This window comes from Rhea americana, unplaced genomic scaffold (assembly GCF_003343005.1).
Source record: "Rhea americana isolate MKP2758 unplaced genomic scaffold, rheAme1 scaffold_6, whole genome shotgun sequence".
NCBI classification, from domain to species: domain Eukaryota; kingdom Metazoa; phylum Chordata; class Aves; order Rheiformes; family Rheidae; genus Rhea; species Rhea americana.
This window is the reverse complement of record NW_028186756.1, coordinates 5402179-5429058: the sequence shown is the minus strand read 5'-3', so window position 1 is coordinate 5429058 and position 26880 is coordinate 5402179. Positions and strand designations below refer to the sequence as shown.

General features: G+C 37.4%; 1 protein-coding gene across 6 annotated transcripts in view; it reads left to right on the top strand.

Annotated features, from left to right (window-relative positions):
* MTM1 (myotubularin 1) overlaps positions 1–26880 on the top strand; it is a 44749-nt gene that overhangs the window by 735 nt on the left and 17134 nt on the right. Inside the window, exons 1-7 of one of the 6 annotated variants that reach the window (XM_085319745.1) lie at positions 71–274; positions 11547–11618; positions 12600–12672; positions 14106–14200; positions 15205–15315; positions 16237–16338; positions 26796–26879. In XM_085319745.1, coding sequence (XP_085175871.1) covers positions 11556–11618; positions 12600–12672; positions 14106–14200; positions 15205–15315; positions 16237–16338; positions 26796–26879 — 528 coding nt within the window. In that variant the 5' untranslated portion in view covers positions 71–274; positions 11547–11555. Of the gene's footprint in view, positions 1–70; positions 290–1039; positions 1821–11213; positions 11619–12599; positions 12673–14105; positions 14201–15204; positions 15316–16236; positions 16339–26795; position 26880 lie in introns of those variants that run through there. The other 5 variants (XM_085319746.1, XM_085319744.1, XM_085319743.1 and 2 more) reach the window with 5 other exon arrangements.

The following is a 26880-nucleotide window of genomic DNA, read 5'->3' as shown; positions in this document are numbered from 1 at the left end:
GGGCCCTTCGCGGCGTCCGAGGCGCCGCGGGCGGGAGCGGCGAAGCCTGGCCGTGCCCCGCTCCCGAGCGCGCCGTGGCCCGGGGGCTCCGGCCGCTGGTTCGTTCCGGGCCGGGTGCCCGCGGCTGCGGCCGTGCCCGTTCGTAACGCCTCGCCGTGCTCCTGCCCCCCGAGAGCCGCGGCTCCCTTGCGACTCTAGAGTAGGGCGCGAAGGGAGGAGGCGAGGGTGGTGAGAGGTGTTCCGCGGCTGGCCTGCGAGTGGCTCGTCACGAGAGGTGCGAGCTGCGGCGGTGCGTGTTCGCGAGGTACCTTGGCCCTGGTGCGTGCTGCCTGCTTCTGAGCAGTGCCGTGCCTGCCGCTTGCTGCCGCTCGTGTTTGTTTATCATTAACCAGGTTTGAAGGGCAGGTGCCTTACGATCAAGAGGGATCGCTGCACAAAACCAGTCTCTCTTTCCTGCTGGAGTTTCTTTTTAATGTTAATTTGTGGTTTAGATGGTTAAAAAGAAGTTAAGCTTTACAGTTATTTAAAAAGCTGTTAAGCGTAGGAAACTAATACATGGGGATTTTTCGGTTGCACGTAGCTTCGTTGTGTGGCAAAAGTCACAAGAGTTAAGAGAGGTTTCCAGTAAAATACAGAATTTTCTTTCTGCGCTGTTTATCAGTCGGTGGTTGCTCAGGAGACTAGCAAAAGAAGCACCTGCCGAGGAGACAGGTTGCAGCATCGTTAAGGCTGAACAAACTCTAGTATTAATATATTCTTTGTGTGTATTGTTGCAATATTAACTAATAATAGTTAATTTAGAATGCCAGTTTAGCATCATGGGAGCAAACTGTAAATCTTTAGTTTTATGTGTGTGTGTGTTTTAAAAGGAGAACACATCCATTTCTGTAAGAACTTGAATTGTGTGAAAAGTAAGTTTCTCTTCTTGCTCCGTTCTTGCTGACTTCCCCTAATAAAATTTCATATTAAATTCATGTCAGAATTTTTTTGGAAAAGAAAATAATAAATGTTTATATTCTTTGGGAATGCATGAGAGAATAAATACTTAACAGTGCACGGTAAGATGTTCAAATATGTATGGTGAATGTATGTATGCTAAGGTGTCTATATAGAATTTGCATGTTAGAGAAAAATTAAACCTGTGTATCTTAAAGTTTTAGGGGAGAAAGTTCGTCAGCTCACTCCTTACCAGCAGGTATAGGATCAAGTAGTTGAAGGTACGAGATAAAACATAAGGAGAATTATTACTGTTTGTTTTCTTCTCCAGAGTGTCCTTAGCAGTGACTGTTCTGGGGTTTTGCTTCATTACTGAAGTTTTTAAGAAGTAGTGTCGGCTGGAGTATTCTGGCAGCACAGACAGTACGTCTTTCTACCTATTGCAGTTCTGACAATGACCTGRTACAAAATTCAGATGTTGTTTGAATGTTGAAGGTGATGAACACCCTGCTATCCTTTCATCTCACACTGAAGGGGGCCTCTGTTTTCCCAGCTGAAGTGACTTACTAAACCTGGAGGCTTCTTGAGCATGGGAAAGTAGAAGTAAATGTTTTTAAGCAGACTGGTTTACACTTTTGTGTAAGATACGTGATACGTGTTTGTGGGTTTTTTGTTGGCTTGTTTGGAAAAATCTGAGTGACTAGTTTCCAGCTTCTTCACTGGGTGGTTACGTGTAATAGGTGGAAAGGCCACACGCCAGGGGCTTTTCAGCACTATGCAACATGTACATCGGCGGGTGTGAAATMTGTGGTTTCAAGGAAGTTCCAAACGTCCTGTGCCCAGGGAAGTCCGTGCCTGTTACTTGAAAGACAGCGTGCCCAAAGGTATGGTGCTGCCCTGTGAATGGTGTGGGCAGGGTAATCTTGCCTACCCCTTCCTTGGGAGCGAAACAAAGAACAATTTAATGACTTCATTAGTGCTCTGTCTGCTTTTTTCAGACGGAGACAAACTCAAAATGGTATTTTCTCCACAGTAGCATGTGTAATTCAATTCAGTGTGTATTCAGAGAAAGAACACTTGTACAGGGAGCGGGARCTAAACACAGCAGATGAAAGAGAATGAGTCAGTGGTACATGTTATCAAAGGAAGGTTGGAGGAAAGCCTGAACAAGGGATGTCACTTTAGCCATGATAATGTAGTTTTTTTAAATACATTATATCAATGCATAACAGATATAATTTCCATTTCTCCTGTGGAATCATCAGTTATATCTTTAGCAGTAGAACTATAGTGGCCTAAGGGGATATCTTTCAAGAAGAATGAGCAGAGAGCAGCTGAAGGCTTTCTTAATAGAAAACTTTGAAGCTATATTTGCTATCCCATAGGCATTCTTGTCAACTGCATCAGCTTTTGACAATGTGGGAGGTATACATTCCCTGCAGGGGATGCAAAGTAGGGAAAGTAGTCTGAGTGGGTTTAGAAAGCCATGGATCAGCTAGCAGGAAGAGGCATCCTGTAGATGGATTGTTGATTCTGAAGGTAACCTGACAAATGATTCCTAAAAAACCCTCTTTTTTTTTTTTTTTTTTTTTGCCTTTCTACCTAATCTAACTAGATATAAAAGCTATTTGTTATAGACCTGCTATTTATTCTGATTCAGTCTCCTGATTGTCACCTCCACTTTAGAGTTACTACTCAGAGTTATCAGAGTAAATAAGAAAAAGTCAGAAAAACATAATAATGACAGAAGAAAGGAATTATGCATAGAACAAATTCAGGAAAACTGGAAGTGTAAGAGTGGGCAGAAATAGTTGTTAGCATAAGTTACAGGGAATAGACCTCTGACAATGCTAGAAAACTGGACCTAGCAAATGAATATATTTATTACCACTGAAACAGATGCTGGTGCTAAACATGTCCAGAAGTGTAGGTGGTGGGGCTCATAGGATCTAGTGGCACTGAGGAAATATTTGGTAAAATTTCTGGTTTCAGCTACATGGTTCTCTTTGTAGAACTTCAATTGTTGGGATTTGTCAGTGTCTTCAAAACTACCTGGTGTAATGATGCCCATAAAATAGGAGTGAGCAGGCAATTGGTACCCTTCTGATTTGTTTGTTGCATTAGCAGTCACTTGACTATTGTGCACTCTTTTTTCTGTCTGCCTGTTCACATATGTTGTTCATATGTTCTTTGGCGCAATGACTTGCCCTTCTAAATATGGGCTGTATTAGGGAACTAGAAAATGTTTTTTATGTGACAGTTCCGATTCTTCACAAATACATACAGCACTCCCGTGTTGGTTTGAAGGTTTGCCATTTACAGTCTGGCAGAGYGTCAGGCATGCTGGAATACAGTTTTCTTAAACTCGGAAGTCTGAGAGAGAATTTGCTTCTAGCAAACAAGTAGCTCTAGTTTCTAGTAGTGATACTATTTTACTTTTTTTTTTTTTTTGGGGGGTAGAACTCAGCCAGATTTTGCTGTTCATTACTGATAAGCTGGATAAATTGACTTAAACTTTAGTGCGGAAGGGCAAATACTAGCTCTATNAGAGGAGTAAAATGCAAGGCACAGACCCAGAAAGCTGGACTCTGGTGCTTTGGTCCTTAATTAATGTTTCATTCTTTTTTTTTTTTTTTTTTAAACTCGGAAGTCTGAGAGAGAATTTGCTTCTAGCAAACAAGTAGCTCTAGTTTCTAGTAGTGATACTATTTTACTTTTTTTTTTTTTTGGGGGGGTAGAACTCAGCCAGATTTTGCTGTTCATTACTGATAAGCTGGATAAATTGACTTAAACTTTAGTGCGGAAGGGCAAATACTAGCTCTATTTTTTATATATTCCACATGTACAGTATCCTCTTGAGCCTTGTATTACTGATATGATTTTTGTGTTCTAGTTATTGCTTGAATTGAGAAGGCTCTTAGAGAGATTTGAAAGCTCATGTGCTTTCCCTAGACAATGTAGATTCAGTAGGTCCGTGCAGGTAGGGAAGGATGATTCAGACATTGAAGGGAAGAAGACCCGCTAGTGGCATAATCAAGTCCGAGATCGATAGTAATCCTGAGGTTTTGCTTGGGAAAGGCAAAAGCAGCAGAACCTATTACTGAGAGGTTACACTTGAAAGGATTTTATGTCCTGTAACTGATGGTAAGGTAGAAATAGGAGATTATATGATCTAGTAATCCATATAGACTCCAAAGAAAGTTTGGAAAAAATGTAGGCAGAAGCACATAATTTGATCTTCAGCAACAAATCACCTTTGCACATCATAGGTAAAATTTGTCCTTGAACTCTGACAGAGAAGAAATCTTAAATGCTCTATTAAGTGATTTTAGAGAGCCTCTTCCTCTTCTTGTTTAAATGATGCTTGTGTCTCACAGATGTGTTGATTTTCCATATGTTTTATGGAACTTTATTTTTGTTTGCTCTCACTTGTGTAACAAGTGACAAGTAACTGCTACTGGCCTCAAGTGTGTAAATTGGCATTGTGCTAGGCATGTTCTTGATGTTGGTACTGTATGACTTTCAAATATTAATCTTTTTTTTTTTTTTTTTTTTAAGTATAACTAAATGTCAGTTGTATAGAGAATATGAGCAAAATCATTATGTAAAAAATTGAGTTTTGCTTATAAATAACAACCTGTACTGGTATATTTTACTGTTCAGAAAGCCTGTCCCCTCTCTCCGTTACCCCTTGGGGAAATAAATATAAGCAAGGATTTCTGTGCAGTTTGTTTTTTATTTTTTCTTGATACCTGATACTTGTTTTGATACTGGAATGCTCTGCTTTACATTATACTTGTTTTTCAGTAGCTTTTTTAACCTTCGGAGATCTCTGCTCACGTTTTTCAGTTGTCAAATATAGTTTATCTGTACTGAAACATAACTCATCACATAAAAGATGAGTTTGCAGACTTGTTTGGCTGATGATGGCCCTTTGATCTCACTGTGTTCCTTTTTGGTTTATTGGCATAGTTTGGGGCAGCCAGTGTCTGGAAAACTACCTTCATTGCTAGTGATATGGAGCTTTCTTTTGACTTGGTAACCTTGTAGATTTACGTATCTATTTCTAAAATTTATTAGATCTTTAATGAGTTGAAGGACTGTTGTTGATGTCATTAGCTTAAACACTCGTTTAGTAATGCTAGAGATGCTGATGCTTATTTCAGTGAYCATCTAATATGGCATTTTAGTCACTGTTGTTAGCATAACCCTTTAGGACTGATGCTTTTCCATTTCTTAAAAAGGATTTATGTTTTCTTCCTGTGCCTCCACCTCACACTTGAAATGAAACATGCTTTTTTCCCCCCTTTCCTTTTCAAATTTTAGCTTAATTTCGTTTCCATCTTACTGAGACGTTCCTAACGTTCTACTCTCTTCTGTGTGTTATTTCTGAAAACCTATGTATTCTTTTCTGTTCTATGTAGTTATAGGGTCTACTGGTATGTTTTTTCTTAAGGAGTTYGACTTTATTTTATGCTTTTAATTTTATCAAGGCAGCGCAACACAGTATTTTTATACTGTCTCTGAAGGTTGTTATACAAAGATTAGAGAGCTTTATTTCGTGCAGTAATGCTGGCATACCTTGCTGTAAATCTGCTTTTTCATTTTCTGTGTGAGTATGAGCAGCTTCTTATGTCTAATTGCACTAACCTTCTTTTGTCTCTCAAACACAGTGAAAAATTGTTTGCATATTTAATTCTTCTCTCGTTTAARCAACTTATGATTTGGTATCAAGTATAACTATGAAAATGACTTCACTTTAATTTAGACAAGCAGATGGATTGCAGATCTTCAATGAGTAACCTAATGATCTGATCTCTTTCAAGTATTAGAGGATAACTGTCCACTTGTAAATATTGCTCTTTTTAGAAGTGCTCTAATTGTTTCCTGAATGATTTTAAAGCTGAATAGTGAAGGGAAGCATAATAAATTTTGTAGCTGTATTTTTAGGAGAAGCCTTGGAGGTGAACAGATTTTATGCGCAAATCATTATCTGGAGCAGGATAATGAGAACTGGCATTACCTTGTGTCTTGTTACAGATGTTGGGACACAGTAATCAAAATGCTTCTAGAAAATGTTCATTCAGTCTTTGAACTTTTTCACCTTATTGATAAATCTGATATCTAAAACAAACAAACAAAAAAAAACCCAAAAAACAAACAAAAAAACCCCAAAACACCCCTCATCCCTCTTCAGTTGGCCTTATGTGGATAATAATTGATTCAGCTGTAGTTGTGGGTCTCACTAACATCTTCTGCACTTCTACTCAATAGATTGTCTTCTGTGTGATAACTTAGTGGTTTCATTTCCTCATCTTTCCAGGTTAACCTATTGAACACTATGGACTATATAAAAATGATTTTTTTTTTAACATTAAGTGCTGTCAAAATTGTTCTTGAACCAAGTGATAGGCAGGCACAACATTAAAAGATTTTTTTTCTGAAACTTTAATCCAGTAATGGAGGGTCAAGAACATTAAGTATCTGGGAAGTAGTGCTCATAGCTATTTAGTTGATGCAGTTTACTTGATCTCAGTTTTTTTTTTGGTGATGTTCTGTTGCTGTCTTCTGGGCACGTACTAATGCTTTATGTATGTAAAGATTTAATGTAAGCATGGCCCAGTTAGTTGTACAACAGTTGCAAGTTACTTGGTTTAATTCTGGGGTGAAGACAAAGCCTTAGAAGGCCTACTGAAATATCAGATGAGCCTTAATTTATTCCTGGATCCTAAACACACCTAGATTCCTCAGATTGTTGTGGCTTACAGGGCTTAAAAGCATCTGTTTGTCTTTCCAAGGTGCATGCATCTTGAAGGGGAAATAAATGTGCCAGTGAGTTCCTGAGCTTGATAAGGGACTGATGGATGTACAGACACAGCCTCCCCTCTGCTGCCTTTGCTCTTTCCATCACCTTGCGTGTTTCATAGGCTCTAAAGACGACAGGTAGCGTGAGAAGACCCACAGAAGTATATGGTGGGTGTTTTGTCTCCCTCCAGTCTGTTGGCAGTGAAGAACCCTAAGGGAATATTACCTAGTTACTTCTGATTTCTTAATCCTCAAAAGCTTATTGACAAGTTTTAAAATTCATATAGATTTTGTCTGTGTGCATGTGCATTTCTTGGTAAAAGTCAACGGAATCCTTGAATTGCCTCCTTAATCTGCCCTTCAGTGCCCATCCTCTCAAAAGTTGTTGTGACTCCATTGCCATGAATCCTAGGAAGCACAAGTGTAAATATCATCTAAAAAAAAAAAGTCCCAAGTAATTTGTTTTAATTGTTATTTTAAGATCATTGGAGCCTGCATTTCTTGGTAGCGTTACTATATTAAGTTTTGATAACTTTAACAAAGCTTTGTTTATTAGATCAAGCTAAACCCAGAAAAAACTGCTTTGACTTCTTGCTACTCTACATGAAGGAAAAATGTTCAACCGTTTGTAACTGCAAAACATTATAAGCAAAGCTGTCTGATTTGTTTTAGATTTTTGTGGCATAATTGTACTTCTGTTGCACTGCTGGCAAGCCTTGAGGTTTGTGTGGTTTTCACTTAATACAAGTATATGTGGGTGATAGTGGGGAATAAAATACATTTGCAGTGGAAAATAACTTGTAAGATTTTTTTTTTCCTGTGTGGAAGGACTACTGCTGCTCCATAATAATTAGAAAGATGTAGCTATTTTAAGCCTATGATGGAGTATGCTTTTGAATTGTTCATGGCAATATTACTTTGGCAGGTTGCCAGAAACTGTTTCTATAATTTGTCAGAAAAATAATATTATAAAAGGAAATATTTAAGGTTCATTTTAAAAACAGTTTTTGAAAATATTTGTTCCTTTTATATAAAGGAAACCACCTCTTTGAGGATACATCCTTGATTRACAGTACTTTTAAATGAGAATTTGATCTTATCTGTTGCCTGGAGGTTGGACAGGACTTCAGGAAGTCTCTAATTCAGCCTCTTGCTCAAAGCAGGGTCAGCTTTGAGATCAGACCAGGTTGTTCAGAGCTTTATTCATTTGGGTTTTGAGAGCTGCTGAGGGTGGCGACTGTAYAGCTTCCCTGGGCCCCTCTTTCACTCTTTCACTGCTTGGCTGTCTTGGGGTGGAGGGAGGAGAGGAGAGGAGTGGATTTCTTTTTTTCCTTCTTTGGGACCCAAAACTGGGCACAGCACTGAGTAAAGGGGTCTGACCACCTCCCTCGCTTTAGCGGCCGTGCTCGTGCTGCTGCAGCCCAGGACGCCGCCGCCGCCTTCGCTGCGGGGCCGCGCTGCTCGCTGCCCTTCAGCTCGCTGCCCTTCAGCTCGCTGCCCTTCAGCTCGCTGCCCTTCAGCTCGCTGCCCTTCAGCTCGCAGCTTAGCGAGACGCCTTCCCGCTGCAGCATCCCTCTGCAGCGCTGCTGCCCGCGCACCCGGCCACCAGCCTCTGTTGCTGCAAGGAGTTATTCCTTTGAGGTGCAGGACTCTGCTGCTTAAATTCTTAATTTAAATCTTATGCCTTGTCTTATAAATACAAAATAAAGTAATATAAAAAAACATAAACTGAAGTTTAATTACTTGACCGTAGTTTACATATAAAAATCAGGCAAATGTGGGTGGTTATAAATGTGCTGCTTAGTACTTGGGTTTTTAAATTTTGCTTGGAAATCCAACCACACTTTAGGTAGCGTTAAGAGAATTTTCACTTACGTTCTGGCAAAGTAACTTGCATTAATTGCATGATGGATTTAAAAATCTGACAGATAACACTTTACCTCCAATACATATTTATTGAACTTAATTAGCTMTAAACAAGTCTAATTTGCATCATATATGTTGGAAATGAAGCAGCAGTTGGTTGTAATTCTGTAATGATACATTCTATAGACTATTTCCTATGTCTTGAAATGGAAGTCAGTGAGTAAATTCATTCTCACTGTAAAGTATGTCTAAAGAAAGCATTTCTGAGGAGTGTTGAAAGCATTTTACACAAAGTAAACTCATTTATGTACATGCAAACTCACACACAAAGTTCAGCTATAAAAACTGTCCCAAAGTCTCATTTGCTTGAAGTGGCCTAGTGGGACGGCAGTGAGGAGGGGAGGTGAGCTCCACACTGCGGTATCCTCAGGTGCCATAAAGAGAGATTTTTGTAACTAAAGGATCTCAGTTATTTTAACTGATGCAAAAGTTGCAGCCAGTGTTCTTAAAGTCAAGTGATTGGGTTGGCGATGTAACTCACCTCGGGTAAAGCTTCGCTTCCATCAAAATTCAGCGTGTGTGTAGTAAGGGAGGAAATCTGGAAGTCGATGGAGGAAGCAGAAAGCTGTTAAACCTCTCCATACTGTTCCCAAAGCGAGCAGTAGATCTGCTAGGACTGGAGGTAGCGTTAAAAACCTTCAGGAATATCCATGCTAGCTGTGTTCTTACGAGCTTGGGCACAGGGAGCTGTGACGGGACGGGCTGGCGCYGAGGTGGAGGTCCGGGATCCCAGGTGGGATTGTGCGACTGCTGCGTCTCCGGCTCTGCGGCTTCRCTGGTGGAGCCGCGGTAGCTGCAGGATGCAAAACCAGTGTGGCTGTGCCCAAACCTGCCGCAGCCCAGACTTCCGTTTGCAGGGCGCATCTAGCCAGAGCAGCCGCATCTTTTGCAAGCCCCTTTCGGGGCTTGCTCGGACTCGCTTGCCTCGCTGGTTGGTGCAGCCCTTGGCTTAAACTTAGGTGCGCTCCGGCAAGGCGGCCTTGCGCTGCTGACCCAGGAACGGGAGGGTTCTGTGCTCAGCCAGCTTACGCTGGGCCTTTGTCTCTTACCTTATTTCTCGCAATAAGAACAAAAAATACTTCTCATGGGAAAAATATTTTAAAACAAGCCTCCCAGTAAATGTACCTTTTATCTTTATGAATACCTGTTTATTTGAAAACTTGAACATGCTTTAATAAATTAGGAAAAATAATCTAAACTTAAATACTGGATGCTTACGGACAACAGACAAGTTCATGTAACAACATAGAAAAAGTCAAATATGCGATATGTATGTAAGATATGGCAAGTAAGGAAAAACTGCCAAAGTATCTTCTTTCCATTTTCTAGACTCTATAGTCAAAACATTCATTTCCAATGTTGTAATAGTTTTTTTCTTTGGAAGGTAGCCTAGAAGAACAGTAATTTAAAGTAATTGCTTATAGCACTTCATTTAAATCTTTAGAGTTGACTAAAATTTGCTCAGGACCCCTCTTTCACAGTTTGGGAAAAGTTGAGATTGCAAGAGCTGGGGGAAGGAAGTAGTATCTCAGTGTGCAGGGCCGTACAAGCAGCTCGATATTCTGAATCATTTTTCTTCGTTTACCAACTTAATATAGATTCTTTTTTTTTCTTCCCCTGGAAGAGTGTTATTTATGCCTCTTCTGATGAACATTATCACAGAATACTGTAGTTTTAAGTACAGTGTCTTATTTCCTGTGTTTTCTTTATAAAACATAGAAGAATATTTGGACGTTGTAACAAGGTAACAAACCTGTAGGATTTCAAGTGGGGTTTTTTTTGCTTTCTTCCTGTGCAGACTTTTTCCTGTACTGCCCCAGTAACTTCAAAGCTTTGCAGATCTTGCAGTTTAATCTGTTGTTACTGCTCAGGTAGGTCAGCTGCAGCATCGCTGAGAGCCTGTTGGGCAGGAGCACAGGCTGATTTGTCACGGTGCAGACACCTATGCAGACTTTTCTCGCTGTAGAAGGGGGAGAGAAGGTGCTTATTTTAGGCTGGAGTGTTCCATTTATGCAATGGAAACAAGGATTGGGCAGTCTGTAGCCATCTCATCCCCTTCCAGATAGCTGTACAGTGTCCAGTGGGCTTGATGAAGGGTGTGAGACTAGTGAAGGGGAATTATTTGCTAAAAAGTTGCTGTCTGGACAGGGAATGTGAGTTTTTTTCCATGTGTGTATTCTAGACACCCCTTATGCAATAGCAGGAAGTGCTTTAAAAGGTTAATTCTGATTCATGCACTTCTGTCCTTAGTCAATACAATTTTTTTAAAAAAGCTTCAATCTAAAAAGAGCCTTTTTCTTTAAATATATCGAGGCTATTGAGTCCAGAAGGTAATACGCTCCCTCTTCTGGTGGGTTAACTGAAGTTTTAATTTAGGAAATGGGGGAAGGACGAGGAGGTTTAAATGTACAAGTACTGTGGAACTCGCTGTTTCTCCTTTCYTCCTGTACTGTGCTTTTCTTTTTTAAACTTCCCAAAGTACTTGAATATATTGAGATACTTGTGACTTCAAGAGCTTAATAATAATTGTTTAGTTTGTTCATGTTTTCCTAAATGAAAATTCTAAACATAAATGCTCCAAGTAGATTGTGTTTCCTAGTGTGTGTATCCTGTCACTTAAAGCAAGTGCTCTAATTTCTGTTGGCTTGACTAATAATAGTATTCAAACTGAATTATGAAATACAGCTAGAGTGGGATTATTCTTTATAAGAACCAATTCCAGAGCTGGTGATGTGATCTCTTTTAATTGATGCCATCCTGCAGAATATTCTTGCAAGCTCTTGATGTCTACCTACAGACTTTCAGTGTCTAAATCTTTCCTGTAAACGGTGTGTAGTCCAAGTGGAAGTTTAAGTCTCCAATATATGCTTTCTCATCAGATACCTATTATGGCTTCATCATCAACACCTAAATATAATTCAAACTCTTTGGAGAGCTCCTCAATTAAAAGGGTGAGTGTAACGTTTTTCATGTTTTTAAACTGGATGTTGCAGAGATTCTTACCTTTCATATTTGTGTCCAAAACTGAGTATTTTTGGATGGCACTTCTCTTGATTGTATACATTTAATTTTATTGCTAAAATTCAAATACAAGTCAACTAAGTAGGCATAATATGTTTCAGTGTGGTTGAGGGATATACTCCTAATCACAAGTCATGAGATCCCCCCCCCGAAATCAGTTTTGATATACCTGTGTATTACTATTTTTGCTTTCTACATAGAAATTTTCTGTAGCTTTGTTGCAATTTTGGCAAATCTAGACTACAGAAACATTATGTATTGCAACTAAGTTTTATCTAGTTGTGTGTTCAGCCCAGTTTAAAAATGTTGATCTATAGGGGGAGTATGCACCGTAAAGCCAGCTAAAAGATTCGTCTATGCTTTGGGTTGCTCTGAGGGCAAATAAAAAGGCGCCTGTGTGCCAGAGCAGACACTAAAGTTTTAAATATTTTTAGAACAGTTCTTGGAAACAAGATTAATTTTTATTAGTCATTCTTAAAAAGTACTAAACATGCTGAAGTCACAAATAAGTAAATTGTGTGTGGTAGTTGTGAAATATTGCTTAAGTGATTTCATTTGATTTGCTTTTCTAAGCTGAGTAAACTTTTTTCCTGGAAAATGCAATGTACACAATTTTCAGAAAAGTCATGGTATAGAAACTTCATTCCAATTTAATGCAAATATTTTTAATTATCCTGTAGAAAGGAGAGAGATTAAAACATGCTCATGTTTCAGCTCTATTCAATGTTTAATATTTAATAATTGCAGTTTAGCAGAGTGGTGTGTTTTCCTCCTTTGACTGACTGTGTCAATTTCTACTGTGGAAAAACCTGTTTTTTCACATACTGGTATAGCCTGTAAGATTATTCTATCTAGAACTTGAAGCAGTTGCAAATGAAATATGTTCTGCTGTTGTACTTCTTTCTCTTTAGACTCTAAAAGATGGCACTAACTGGGAACAAAATGAGGAAATACCTCGTCTGCCAGGAGAAACTAGAGTTACAGGTATGAAGTTATGCAGTGATATAATGCAGTGTATGTTGAAGGAGTCTGATGTACATGAGTCTTACTGGACTATTTCATAATTTAGAATGAGTTGGACAGAGCAGTAAGTTGCATTAAAATTCTGTGAATTATTTATTTTAAATAATCACTTTAGAAACTTTAAATTCTTGGCTTCCACACATAGATCCTCCAGTACAAAGAAATACCAAGTCAAGATGTGTGATAATCGTATCTATATACTAAGTAGCAAATGTCTATTGACAGTACTCCCTCAAACCTTTTTGAATTCAAAAGACAGTGAAACATGTCATGCACTATACATTGATCTCTCGTACGGTAGTGTGTGACTGTCGTCCAAACTGTAGCTGCAGTAGATACAATCTTAACTTCCTTTACACAACATGACAGGCCCTTGTCGGCCTTGACATGTCTTAATGCTGTAGCATGATGCAGTTGAATGTGTGGTGCAAAGTGCTTCCTTATTTAGTGAGGGCTGTTCCTGGAAATTTGCTATGGGGTATCAGAATGCAACTGAAAGAGGCTTTATATTTGTGAATCCCTTCATTACCCCAGTGATTTTTTAGATGAATTTGTAAGGAAAGTGGGTTAGACCAAAACTAAAGTGGTGAAAATAAGTACCTGTGTTCCTGATGGGGAAAGACATGAGGTCCCACAAGATAGGTTGTGGGACTGTGAAGAATATTTAATAAGATTCTTATGACTGTTTTCTCTGCGGAGGGGCAGCACAAAGGAAGGAGGGTGCTTGTTGTGGAAGACAGATGAGTAAACTGGGTTCAAGAAATGAGTGAACAAGGAGAAACAGGTGGCTTGTGATGTTTCACTTTATTCTTTAATGGAATTGCTTGAGTGGTAGGGGTTTTTGAGTAGCATGTATATTAGTACTCTGTTCTGTTACTGTCCTTGCTGAAACAGTGCTGGTGGTCCTGCTGTATTCAGTTGCCTGAAATGTAATGGTTCTCTTCAGGATGGAGAGTTCTCTAAAAATTTTGCAACCTGAACTATACTTTAATGCAGGAGAACTGGTTGCAGAGCACTAAAAGATCTAATGATATCAGCAAAAGATTTTATTTGTTTTGGGATATTGAATGATGCAGTCCAGTAATGCCAGGGAGTACTTAAGTTGCTGTACTATGTCCCACCCTGCCACACATAGTGACAAGAATGAGAAGAAAGCAAATATAACTAGGAAGACTACACTGGAAGAATTTAGGCAAGTTTAGTATTTGAAACTTTCACGTTTTCTTAGTTCAAATGAACAAAATTCAGTTTTATGCCTTTTTTCCTTTCATTCAGCTTATTAGAGTGATTCTTATGAGTGCAGTTAGTTTTATTTTACTGTTGCTTAATTGATATTGTCCTTAACTSTGGTTTTTCTTTTCATAATGTTGAAGAAATGCTATATTTCTTTACAGACAAGGATGTTATTTATATTTGTCCATTCAATGGCCCTGTTAAAGGACGAGTGTACATCACAAACTACAGACTATACCTAAGAAGTGTGGAAACTGTGAGTAATATACCCTCAGTTACTTCCATGGGATGAATTAACACTGCTCCATCCCCATTCTATCACTGCATTTGATTTACTCTGTGGCCAGTTAGTTTGTTTCTTAGTTTAGGCAGAAGTATACTTTTGGAACTGCATGGGAGAATTTTTACTTGAAATGTTCTGTAATATTAGTAATAATACTTTAGTTGTGTAATGATTAAATAGCAGTTGTTCCTGTGCCACTGAGAAATCCTTATTAAAAATGGGAGTTCTTCAAAGTTGAATGTGTTTAAATGTATAACTTTTGCCAGGTAAAACTACAGTTTAATCACTTGTACTGAACTGATGATGCTTTTACCTTTGCAGTTTCTTGATAGCTATTCCATTCACACTTATTTTGTGATGGATCAAGGGCAGTAACTATGGACAGTTTTAATAGTTCTTCAAATACAAAGTTTTTAAAACGGCTATCAGTAAACCAAGATTTTGATTGTTCTTGGTGTTGAAAGAGAAATACTTCAATAGAATATGTGGTTAAGGGAGTGATAGTGTTTGATAAGCTGTGATATGAAAGAATAAAATGGACTGTTGTCTGTTTAATATGTTTTTTAAAAAAAGGTCTAAGATTACTGAACTAAGATCATTCTGGTTGCAACTGACTCTTTTAGTAATCTCCTCTTTTAATTTTGTTCTGCTTTATTCTGTGTATCAATAAAGCAAAGGCAGTCAGAAGTATGCCACAGAATTAATCTTCTAGGGTGTTTCCACATTGTTTTCTTTCCTGCCAGCTGTCTTACAGTATAAAATATTTGCTGTTGGTGCATGTAAGACTGTCTGATGTTCAAGYGTACAGAGTGACTGTGCAAACTTCCTAGACATGTTGAGAGGGAGACAGTCAAACCAAGAAACACGCTTTTGTTTCCTGTATGTTTCATGTCTGCTTTCTATTGCAGAATATGTAAGAACATTTTGCCTGAGTTCTTTTTCAGATTAGTCCTTCCTTCCCCAAATTTTTCTTCTAGGACCCAACTGTGGTACTGAATGTTCCTTTGGGTGTAATTTCAAGGATTGAAAAAATGGGAGGAGCTTCAAGCAGAGGAGAGAATTCTTATGGATTAGATATAACATGTAAAGTAAGACTTTCCAATAATTCAATAGAAAACTATGTACTCCTCACAGCTGAATTTGAAGAGAACTTTTGGGATCTGGACAGGGAAAATACCTTTTGTATAAAGGAGTACTTACCATTATCTCTGCATGCACTCTGAAGGAGTAGTCTTTTCCGAATTGCTGAGTGACAAGTGACTTTACACAGTAGTCTGGTTTGAGAACTGGGCTGTGGAAAATTGAAACTGGCATCATTCCTGCACCTCTTCATTTGTTTTATTGGTTCTAAATAAATTTTATTTTTTTTAATAAACTTTAAATCTTTCAAGAGTCATCCAACACTTAAAGGAGTCAGAGCTTTTGCAAGCTGTAAAGGCAGTGAGAAGTTAATGTAACACCTATCTCTGTTTTCTTAGTTTATGAAAAAAAATTGCCATGAAAAAAATGGTTATGGAGGGAATTCCCATTGAATAATCCCGGGTCCTGTTTTTGACTCTTTAATGGAATATGCAAGCACAGACCTTTTGTTTTCAGTTGTTAATGTGCACATTGTCCCTACCTATTTTTTCTTCGCTAACTTCAAAATTAGCAATGTAGTCTAGACAGATTATTAGCAAAGTTGCACTTTGGAAATATAGGGTAACTCCTGTCCTGCAAGCGTTCAATAGCCCATGAATCTTCAGTGAATAAGATATTCGCTTCTGATGACTTAATGTCAAAGCACTGTAACTGTGTTTTCACCACACAGCATGTGAGGCTGCTATTTGTAAAGTCATAAGCGCTCTTCTATTTTATGGGATAAAAAGATAAAACTAAACATTCACAGCAGTTTGAGGTGTGTTGCAAGCAGATTCTAAATCATGTTTAGTGTATAATATAGCATTTATACATCAAACAGCAATACTTTACTACTTTGATTCTTTTAAAAGATAATGCCTTTGTTTTAGGATATGAGAAATCTACGGTTTGCATTAAAACAAGAAGGGCACAGTAGAAGAGATATATTTGAAGTCCTCACAAAACATGCTTTTCCTCAATCGCATAACTTGGTAAGTCGCATCATTTATTATTGAGTTGTCTTAATGCAGGATTTCTGCCTACTAGCTTTGGCTGCTTGACCTACTAACGGAGAGCATGGCTGACTAAAAAGAATAACTGGAGAATCTATTGTCAATATAAACTATGGAAGACTAGTGTTTGTATGTAGTGTTTGAATTGTATGTTTAGAATAGCTTCGTCTTTGTATTTGTAAAATTATTGATGCTATGTGCTACACTTAAGGTACACTACTAAGCACCTCTGACCAGTACAGCTTTCATTCTTTCCTGAAAAACAAGAGAGGCTAAGTTATATTCCCTAATCAGAGTAATATAATAGTACTTGCATGGTTTGATTTCTTGAAAGCATTAAAACCTTTGGGCAGTCTCCAAGCTAACAATAAATGCAAATCACCAAGAGCTTTAATTTAGGACAAGAAGACATGGTTAGCCAACCATTATTTTATTGGCAGTTACTGATGGATAACATAACCAGTAGATAATACAGTAATGAATTTACACAGACATATTGCAGGTAAAAACATCTTACGGAGGGAGCTGAGCAAGAACAATGTTAACCAACTGTTATCTTCTGTTTTTTGCCAGAATCAGTATGCTGTACTGGGTGGATCACTTTGGCATATTTTTATTAAATGCTTTCTGTTTTCTTCTGTAAAATGAACTTTCCGTTTTATTGGGTTGCATTTATTTAGACTAACTGTGTAAGATTATTGGATCATCACACATCAGCAGAAAATGTTGGAGAGTTGTGCTTTGAATTTGAACTTTGTTCTCCAAATTTGACTGCATGAAGTTGCAGCAAGAATCTTACTTCATTCTCCAAAGATATATGGGCTATGCTCTGTAAACATTTATTTTTTAATTTTTCTGTAGAAATTTAGCATTCAATATTCAAGTAGTCTGTAGAACGGAAACATAAGGAAAAATAAAAATTTTTTAAAGAATATTTTGTAGCGTTGATGAATGGCTCTTACAAAATGAAACTGAAATTTCTGTATAAGTGCACTGGAGTGCTTACAGTTGTGCTTGCAAGTAAAGAAAACTTTTTGGAGAAGCAAGCGTATGTATCATTCTACTGTAGGTATTTTTATACATCTTATAATAGACAATGATTGAAAGCATTATGAGACATACGGACTTCAGGTAGGATTTTGAAGGGATAATAGAAGGAGGAAAGCTATACATAGAAACATTAAATCTTAGAAAAGTTTAGGTTGAAAGTGACTTCTGAAGATCATCTAGTCCAGGCTTCTGATGAAAGTAAGSCCTTAGATTAGGCTATCCAAGGCACTATCAAGCCTGAATATTTCCAGCGAGGGAGATTCTACCACTTCTCTGGGCTATCTCTTCGAAAGTTTTAATTGTTTTTAGGATGAAGATTTTTTTTTCTAACATCCAGGTGGAATTTCCCCTGAGCATCTTGTGTCCACTGCCTCTTGTCCTATCTCTGTACATCTTTGTGAGGATAGCATCACCATCATCTCTATAATTACCACACTCTGAATAGATCCCCCTCAGCCTTCTCCTCTTAAGACTGAAGAAATTAATTGCAATTCTAATAGCATACAAGACAAGAATGTTTTGGTTGAGCCCCATTGTATGAGGCTTAAGCTCAGATGATCAGAAAAGGATTTGGAAGAACCATGTGTGGAAAAGATTTACAAGAGGAAGTGAGCAGAGCTTGGCCAAAAAGAAAGTGGAAAAGTCTTTTTAGTACTAGATAGTGCAGAGGGTTTATATATGCTGAAGGATAATGCTGGTATTGAATCAAATAAGTAAAACTGGAAATTTGGATTGATAATTTAAAGGAAGCTATCTGAATAAAGCAAACTTCGGAATAGTTCTCTAGAGTATAATGAGGTGAAGAAATAAAATTYTGAGATAAATTACAAACTTACAGAATGCAGTTGAAAAACAGATTGGTAGTAATAGCCTGTGACTGAAATGATTTGTTTGTGTCCCATGTGAGGGTGTTGAAAGGAGTCTGCATTCTTACCATTTCATATACTGCAAGAAAGAATTAATATGGCAAACATGAGAATGTGTTCAGTAACTTTGTTACACGTAAATATTTCATCTTTAAAAGAAATATGAAGCTTTATGCTCAATCTCCATGCTTCCAGAATTGTGATTAGTGCCTTCAGTAAGCTGTGAGATAGCAGGGAACATAGCACAGGTCACTTCCTTGGTTAAAATGATGTTCTTTGCTCTACTAAGTGAATTATGAAAGCCTGAAAGAAATTCTTGTTCTTAAATAAAAATTCTTGCATATTGGGAATTTGGAAATAGGCACCAATTTATCTGATGATTTGAAATTTCAGGATGTATGTTTGAGATATGTTTTGGCATGTGCTACAGGTTTTTGTTTTGAATATAAGATATTTTGTATCTGCTATTCTTTAAATCTAGTGTTTCAGACTTTTTTGTTGCCCTAACCATTTTCTGAAGTACTGTAGTGATGTTCTAAGTGATCTGTTTTCACTTCCATTTGTTATGTRTTAAAATTTATAGGTGGCAGACTGTTGAACTAGAGTAATAAGCAGTTTACTTGGCTAAATTCCACTGAACATAATCTCTTCAAGATGTACTTTAACAGTGATTGCTGAATACTTTTTTCTTTACAACCAACAACTTAACAGAAAGAGCAGTTGTCTCAGATGGAAAATAACAATTTATCACTTCAGTCTTTTTGATATTCTTGTGTCTTTTGGCAGCTTAAGTTATTAGAGGTAGAGGGGCATTCCTGTTTTCTTCTTCTGAAGAAAAGTATTGTTGAGAAAGTTGATCAGTATAGGTTTCAGATTGAAACATTTGGTCCAAACAAACATAGCACTCAAGGTTCTCTTCGTGTATCCCACCAAACTCTTCAATCTATTTTCCAGGATAAAATGGAAAGCTACATCATTTCMACGCTGCATGGCAACCCACATGTAATGCCACTGTTCATTAAGATAGGCAGAACACTCTTAAATTACAGATATGGACAACTTAGCAGAAGTGGCCTGTTTGTCTTGACTGAATTGGTAATTAGTGTTGTGTTTAGATAGTCTTCAGTCCAATCATGATGCTCACCAACTTTGGGCATGCAAAGAGTTTTATTTCATGAATCAATGCCTTTTATTTTAAAAAAAAWTTCTTTTGAAGTACTTTAGAATTTAGAATTCACCCGTGCAGCTCTTCATGCCTGAATGTGGACAAATTAAGTTATGTTTGAATTGGAAGTGTCCCTTGTGGGACTGTTTTACAGTGTCTAACCAAACTACAGAACTGGGAATAACATGGTGATGAAATGTGAACCTATATTAGGATTTGTCATCAAAAAGTATGGTGTTTCTATCTAGCGATGGTTGTGAGTAATGTATAGAATACTACTCATCCTGCCTTCTGTTGCACATTTTGCATCTGTTAAGGCTCATCATTACATAGCGTGGGCTACTTTGAGTGTAATTCGCCAGTAAAAGTTGTACTTAGTAACAAAAGGCTTGGTCACGGCAGAGGTAGTTCTTGCTTTGATTCAGTAGAGCACAAAACTTGAAGATAGTGAAGAAATGAAGAGTGACTGTACTTTATATACTCTTAGCTATGTCTGGAACAGGGTATAGCTATTAGAACTTTAATTACATTKTGAAGTTGCATCTGATCTTGTTTTTTTCAAGTGTTACAATGCATATGAGCCATCAACTTTAAAAGCCACTAGCATATGATATTTTGGTATGCTTTCACCATATTTCAGCAAGCATTGCTGAATTGCAAAATTGATCGTGCCAAAGATGAGTGGTTTTGAGTAGTCATTCATTCCTGCCTTAGTTCTCCCTGCAGGAGTTTGAGGATGCACAGTGAACCACATGTGGAACTGAAACTACCTATAAGCAAGGGGAAATAAATGCTCTAACCAGGGTCATTTCCTCAATCTTGTTAGCCCAGCATGGGAGTGGAGATGGGGGCCTGTGGATGCTTTTTGCTGAGGGAAATGAATGGGCAGAGAAGATAAGATTGTCCTTCAGTGGCCTGCTTACAGTGTGGCTTCACAAGTGGCATTTGGCAGTGTATCTGGGCCATACAGGCCTGCCTTCTCCTTTGAACATATGCTAGCCCTTCGTGGCTTTGCAGCCAGTTTGATCGGGGAGATCTTGTATAAAGATTGTGCTGTGGCTTCATATGACAGCTGGGTGAAGAAGGGACCTCTGATGCTAAAATGCTGAGGTCTTGCTTTTCTCTGTTCTCCTTCTCACTGCCTTCCAGCCATGTGGTTGTTCCTTCCTCTTGTGCCAAACTGACAGTTGTGTAATCACAAAGTAAGCCAATGCAGCTCACTAACCCAGCACAAAATGTTGTCATCTGTAGTTAGTATTGTGCTGTTTTTAGCTGTATATTGAGTAGACTTGGTTTGAAATCTGTGTGTGTGTGTGTGTGTGTGTGTGTGTGTGTGTGTGTGGCAGGGGGTGTGCAACAGGGAGCAGAGAGGAGAGAAGGAAAGGGACATCCCTTCCTCAGCAGTGTTAAGCAAGTAATTTTGGTCAGACTACCTTGTGGAAGGGTACCCTTGCCCTACAGCTGGTTTGGCAGCGCTGATGCTTATGCAACTGCAGTGGCAAGGTGGTACAAGACAGCAAGGGTTTAGACTGGTTATAGCTGCTATGGAGCCTTACCCTAAGATTTGATCCCAAGTAATTTTTTTTTTAAAGGGATGCCTTCTCTTTTCGTATTTATCTTGTTCTCAGGCAAATAGGAGATGAACACATCCTGAAATAATATTTCTGAATGGAATGTATTGTTCGGTTTTATTTCCAAGGGTTTTATCCATCATTTCGCCAATACCTAGTGTTTGAGAGGCTATAAGAAATCCGAAGTCTATTCTCAACTTTTCAACAGTGTCTCAACATTGTGCTTTGTGCTTGCTTCTATGAGCTTGTTCTTGGCTCTCATCAGTTTGAGTGTAGGTCACGTTCAGATTTCCCTGAATCACTAACATCATGTAAAATCTGATAGCTCGTATGACTGACAGTTTAGTTGGTACAGTATGAACAGCTGCAATCCCCAACCTCTTTTTGCATTTGCAAGCTGCAGCTAATTGGAAGAAAATCTTTGCTGTAAGAGTGTAGAAGAACTTAAGTTTAGTAGACCCACAAAAGATGAGATATATTTAGCCTCTTTAGTCTAGTTTCTGCACAGCAGCTGCTTCGCTTCCTGATCTTGAAATGATGTGTCTTTTTTTATAAGATTATTCACCACCGTAATACCTGCATGATACATGTTTGTTTCTAGCTGTGGTAGCTCTGTGGGAATGCTGGTTTAGATGAGATACACTGGTAACCATGCTGTCTGACTTGCACCATCCCCAACCCTCATTTAGTTAGTTATTCTGAGTATTTAAAATATCTGAAAATCAGATTATGCCAGTGTTGCTACTAGATTTGCAAAAATGATTTTGACAGCAGTGAAGCCTGCCATAGGTGCCCATCTGAAGAAGCATTTGATTTTGCAAACAACATTTTGACTTGAAGCTTTGTTCTAAATGACTTCATCAGTCTCAGTACAATAATTGTGGAAAGTTAGCATGATCAGACGTTAATTATGTAAATATTACAATGTCTGATATTAGTTTCCAGACAAGCAGATAAGACATTCATGACTGGCTCAGTTGTAGTAATGGTATATTAAAGCCAAAGATAATGACAGCTTTATTTTTAAACACACTGGGAAACTGACAGCTTTTTCACTGAGTAAAAGCTTAGTGATTTATAATGTATAAGAAGCATAAACCAGTAAGAAATACAGAAATCAGTTGGCTCCATTTGCTGATGCTTTGTAACACTTGTTTTGCTGCTTCCTTATCTTGTATAAAGATTGATAGAATATTTACTAAATTGTAGGTATTGGTTATATATTTATGAATATATAAACTTATATTCATCTAATATAATTCTATAAATAAAATAAAAATATAACTTTTACAAATACAACTATTTTTAAATACAGTGCTTGTCAGACTACTGTCAGATCACAACTGCTTTCTTTTATCTCAGGTATACTGTGTTGTAAGCAGCCAGTATATCCCACGTTAATTTTTTTGTGCAAAATAGTGGTAATAAATGTTAAAGGCAAGTACTTAATCTGTGGGAGGACTGAAAAAGAGACTGTGGAAAGTTTGAGTTTGCACCTGCATGGAAGTAAATAGTATTACTTGCACAGTAAAGCAAAAAAGTAGTTTACCAAAAATGTTAAAAGCTTGAAGGCTTTTCTTAAGTGCAATTTCTTCTGCTTATTAGTCTGTGGACCTATAAAGAAATTGATGCTTTCACTTTATGCACAGAGATGTTAATTTGTTTCTGCAAAGTCTTAACTGATTTTATGCCAGTTTTATTTCTACCACCTACAAGCATTGAAAAGTCATAACCTTTGCCCACCAAAAGTCTTCTAAGTGGTAATTTACTATACTTTCTTATCTCTTGAATATTTTCCTGAATTCTTTCTTTCAATTTTTCATAGCAGCTGGAAAAGGAAAAAAAAAGAGTTGAAATAGGTTTTGAATTAGAGCTAGTATTTGGGGTTTCTGAAATGCAGTGGATTTATCAAGATGTTATCCTGAGCTGGCATTGGTTGTCACGCTTTCTAGTGCTGTATTTTGGGCAAGTATGGTATTTTTGTGTTTTATAAAGAATATATATGTATATTTAACTCTCTACTGAAATTGAAGGTATTCCTTTTTGTTTCCATGTGGAACAGGGAATTAAAGGATGAACACAACTTGTGTCGGTTCAGGTAACAACTGTTCAGAATAGCTAGTATAGAAAGATCATGTGAAAATGTATGGTAGTGAGGATATGTCATTAGTGAGAATGTGCAGCTTACCTGCACTATAACGAACTCTTTGAGATGTAGTATATTTGTTTTTTCAGTATGTTGGGGTTCATCAATAGGATTCATCAGTTTGGTGCATCAGAATAATGTCCAACTCAACAGAAAATACGATATTTTATGGGAATTACTTCATATTTCTCAATATCTTGCTTTACAGTAGATAAAAGTAAGGTACAAATATGTGCTAAATATGACTTGTACTGGCAGAAGCAAGAAAATACAATTGTATCCAAGCATGTCTCTTATGTTTGCTTAAGTAGAAGATGCTTAGCATTAAAATGGCTATAAATATACATTGGTTGTTTTACTGAAGTTGTGCTGTAATTTGACATTAAATGGAACTGTCTGGAATAAATATAAATGGGTGTTGAATATTTTAAATGTTCCTTTTCCTACTCTAACTGTTCTGTTGTGCTGTGTTGGAGTATGAAGAGGGGAAATCTTACTTTCATCTAATGAGCTGCTTAAATAGAGATGAATATATGAAAGCTAAGATTGAGATTACTTCAAATTCTGTTGTATGAAAAGATTGCAGAATTGTCAGAAAAAGAAGCATTTTTGCTCTTTACATATTGTCTGTACATTTTGCTGTGAGAGCTGGACCTAAGATGGGCTGGGGATGTTGCCCTGTTTCAAACTCTAGCATTGACTTTTGCAGTAAAGTCCAAACTATTTTCAAAGAATATTTATTCACCTAAGGCTTAATTTTTCAAGGAAAGGCAAATGTGGGGCGTGGGTGTATATGTGTGTTCATATCTCTAATCTAATTTCTCTTTTTGCAACAACTTTCAGTACTAATCAGACAAGCTGTACTGTTTGTACAAAATGTACATGTATGGTGTGTGTGTTTGTATTGTATTTGTTGTCACTTAGTAAACTCTTTCAGAAGAAAATCATTTTTAGTCTTTAGGATTATAAATACTGTTCTTGTACCAAAAATACACTAAATGTATTAAATGAATGTTGAAATCCTTATACTTTATAAAGTTCTCTTCCAGATTTGCTCAGATAAAAATCTGAGCCCAAGCTTTGCTCCGTATGCTTTCACATTCCCGGTAGTGGTCTGTTCTTTGTTAGACCATAGCAAACTTTGCTGACTGTTCCATGCTACTAATGACAATTTTTCCTCRGGTAACCCAGGAAAAACTTGCATTACCTGGAATGTCAGTGTAAYTGGTGGAGCTTAATTATCAGATCTAATAATTGTGAGTTCTGTGATTCTGGACGTTTTTGTAGCAGATGTAATAAAGTTGCTGTAGTTAAGTGCCTTTGAAAGCAAGGTCTAAATGAAACATGCCCTGCATAGTTGGGCAGTGTTTCCTTAAAAAATGATTCTTTCCATCCCTTCCACAGGCATAATAAAATTAACCCTGTTTTTTAGAAGGTGAAAATAAGACACACTTTTTCATCTGATCRTATTATGGGTTATTTTGGTGATGAAATGTGTATTTCTAGCTTGGAGTAGCACCTTCTTGGTTTTTTGTAATCTGCAAAATCTGTTCTAATCAACAGCTGTCATGGTGCACTGTAAACTTGTGTATTTTACTTATCAGAGATTAAGCTGAGTAATTTAAGTTTCCACAAGGAGAATTCCACTAAGTAACAACTTAAACAACATACTGCTGCCTTTGAGACATCTTGTAAGGGATCTGTTAGGATTCCAGGGTTCCTGTTTACTCCCATTTTACATTTTTTCTCTTCATGTCTTTGATTTCTTAGTGAATTCTTAGCATAGTTACTGTTTGGGATACAGGAAATTCCTGGAGGAAGGAGGGGGTTTGCATGTAGCTGTGTATTAATAGCTCAGCAAATGAGCTGCATCTACTGCTTAAGATAATGACATTCCTGGTTTGTTGTATTCTATCATTTTTACAGGTTTTTTTACTTYTGATATGTGCCTCCATTTAAAATGCATGTTTTTTTCAATATAGTTGATGCCCACCTCCTTCCCTTTCCTTTTTTTCATCTCTCCCTTCACCSTGCTTGACTGTAGTCTACTTGAGCAAAAGTGTTTGTCGTGTTTAGTTACACTGAAAGTCTAGAGCTTTAAAAAGGGAATGGAGAGTCAGAAGACACAAGCAGGAATTCTTCGTTTACGTTTACAATAGATGTAGTTGCTGTTAAAGGCTGATTTAATTTAAAATTCTGTTTTCCAAATCTAATAGGATAAAGTACCTTGTGTGTGCAGTAACTTCAAATTAACAACAGTTAGAAAGAAATATATTTAAAAAACCCTTTTTATGGAGAGATTTCAGTTTTGTGTTTTGATTAAAACTGCTTACCACTCAAACACAAGCCTAACACTTTAGGGTGACCAAAATTGCCTTAAGCCTTTGGGTGTACTGCCTTCATTGGATGATCTACTAAAGAATCATCTGTCTGTCCGGACCTTTGGTGCATTTATGAGGCATTGCTTTACCCTTATAGATGTAATCACTTCACCTTGGAATAGTAATTTTCTTGGTTTTGCTTCCCAAATTTCCTGCATTCCTTTTTCTTGTATACTGTGGTTAGTTCAGGTCTACTCCTGTGAAAGTGATGTAGATGTGGGATATTCAGTTTATCATTCAGTTTCTTTTTTAATGTCTTTGAGTATCAAGAAGACTTTCAGCTTTACTGTTATAAATGAGCTATGATGGGCTCTTGAATGATTTCTGTTCTGATCACTGTTGTGCAGCTAGCTCAGGGTAACAATCTTTTTTTTTTCTTTTTTTTAAACTTTCTGAGCAACTTTATTTCATATTCTAGCTGACATATGAAGAATTCATATACCACCAAAATCAGTTTTCTCAATGAGGAAGCTTCTTAAAATAAACATTATTTTTGTTTTCATGATAAACTGCAAAAATAACCAAGCGAATAAAGGGTGAGTTGTATGATATGACCCGCTAGGATTTAGTTGAAAAGAGAAGTAGGACCAAACTAAGAGATGAGGACGTTTTTAGGAATCCTGGGTRAGGATTCTGTATTGGATATAAATAAGTCTCAAGAATGGACAACAAAACAAGAGAAGTAGATAGTGTAACCTATCAACATCATATTTGTTTCACTTTCATTGGTAACTTTCTGCTCTTCAGAGTTTTACAGTAACCCAGATTTTTGTCAGTGAGAATAAACTGGACAGGGGATGTAGAAAGAAGGCTCCTTCTAATGGCAATGAATAGCAATTAAACCTTCTACAGTTTCAATTTAGCATCTAATATTTTACATAATATTAGGAGCTGTATCTGCTGAAGAACTRTTGGTGAGGAGACATTTAATTGGGGAGGAAGCAAAACATGGAGAATAAACTGAYACAAACCATTTTAAAATGCTTCAGCCTCCTGACAGCATCCACAACAGTTTAAGCTTTCTAACTTTCATGTTTTTATCACTCTGTTTTAAAAGATGACATGTGTTCAATATTTGGCTATCATATCTGTTATTGTTYGTTACATTTTGTTCTTTTCTTTACACTCTTCTTTATTGGATTTAAATGGGATAGGCTGGGGTTGGTCTGTTTTGTGGCAGCTRTTGGGGCCTAATTGGTGACAAGCCCTTGTATTTTACTGGAGTGTGGTGTAATAAGTTCCTTTTACATTCTATAGCCTTTTTTTGCTTTTGCAAATGAAGAAAAGTTTTCCGAAAATGGATGGATGGTGTATAATCCAATGTGTGAATACAGGAGACAAG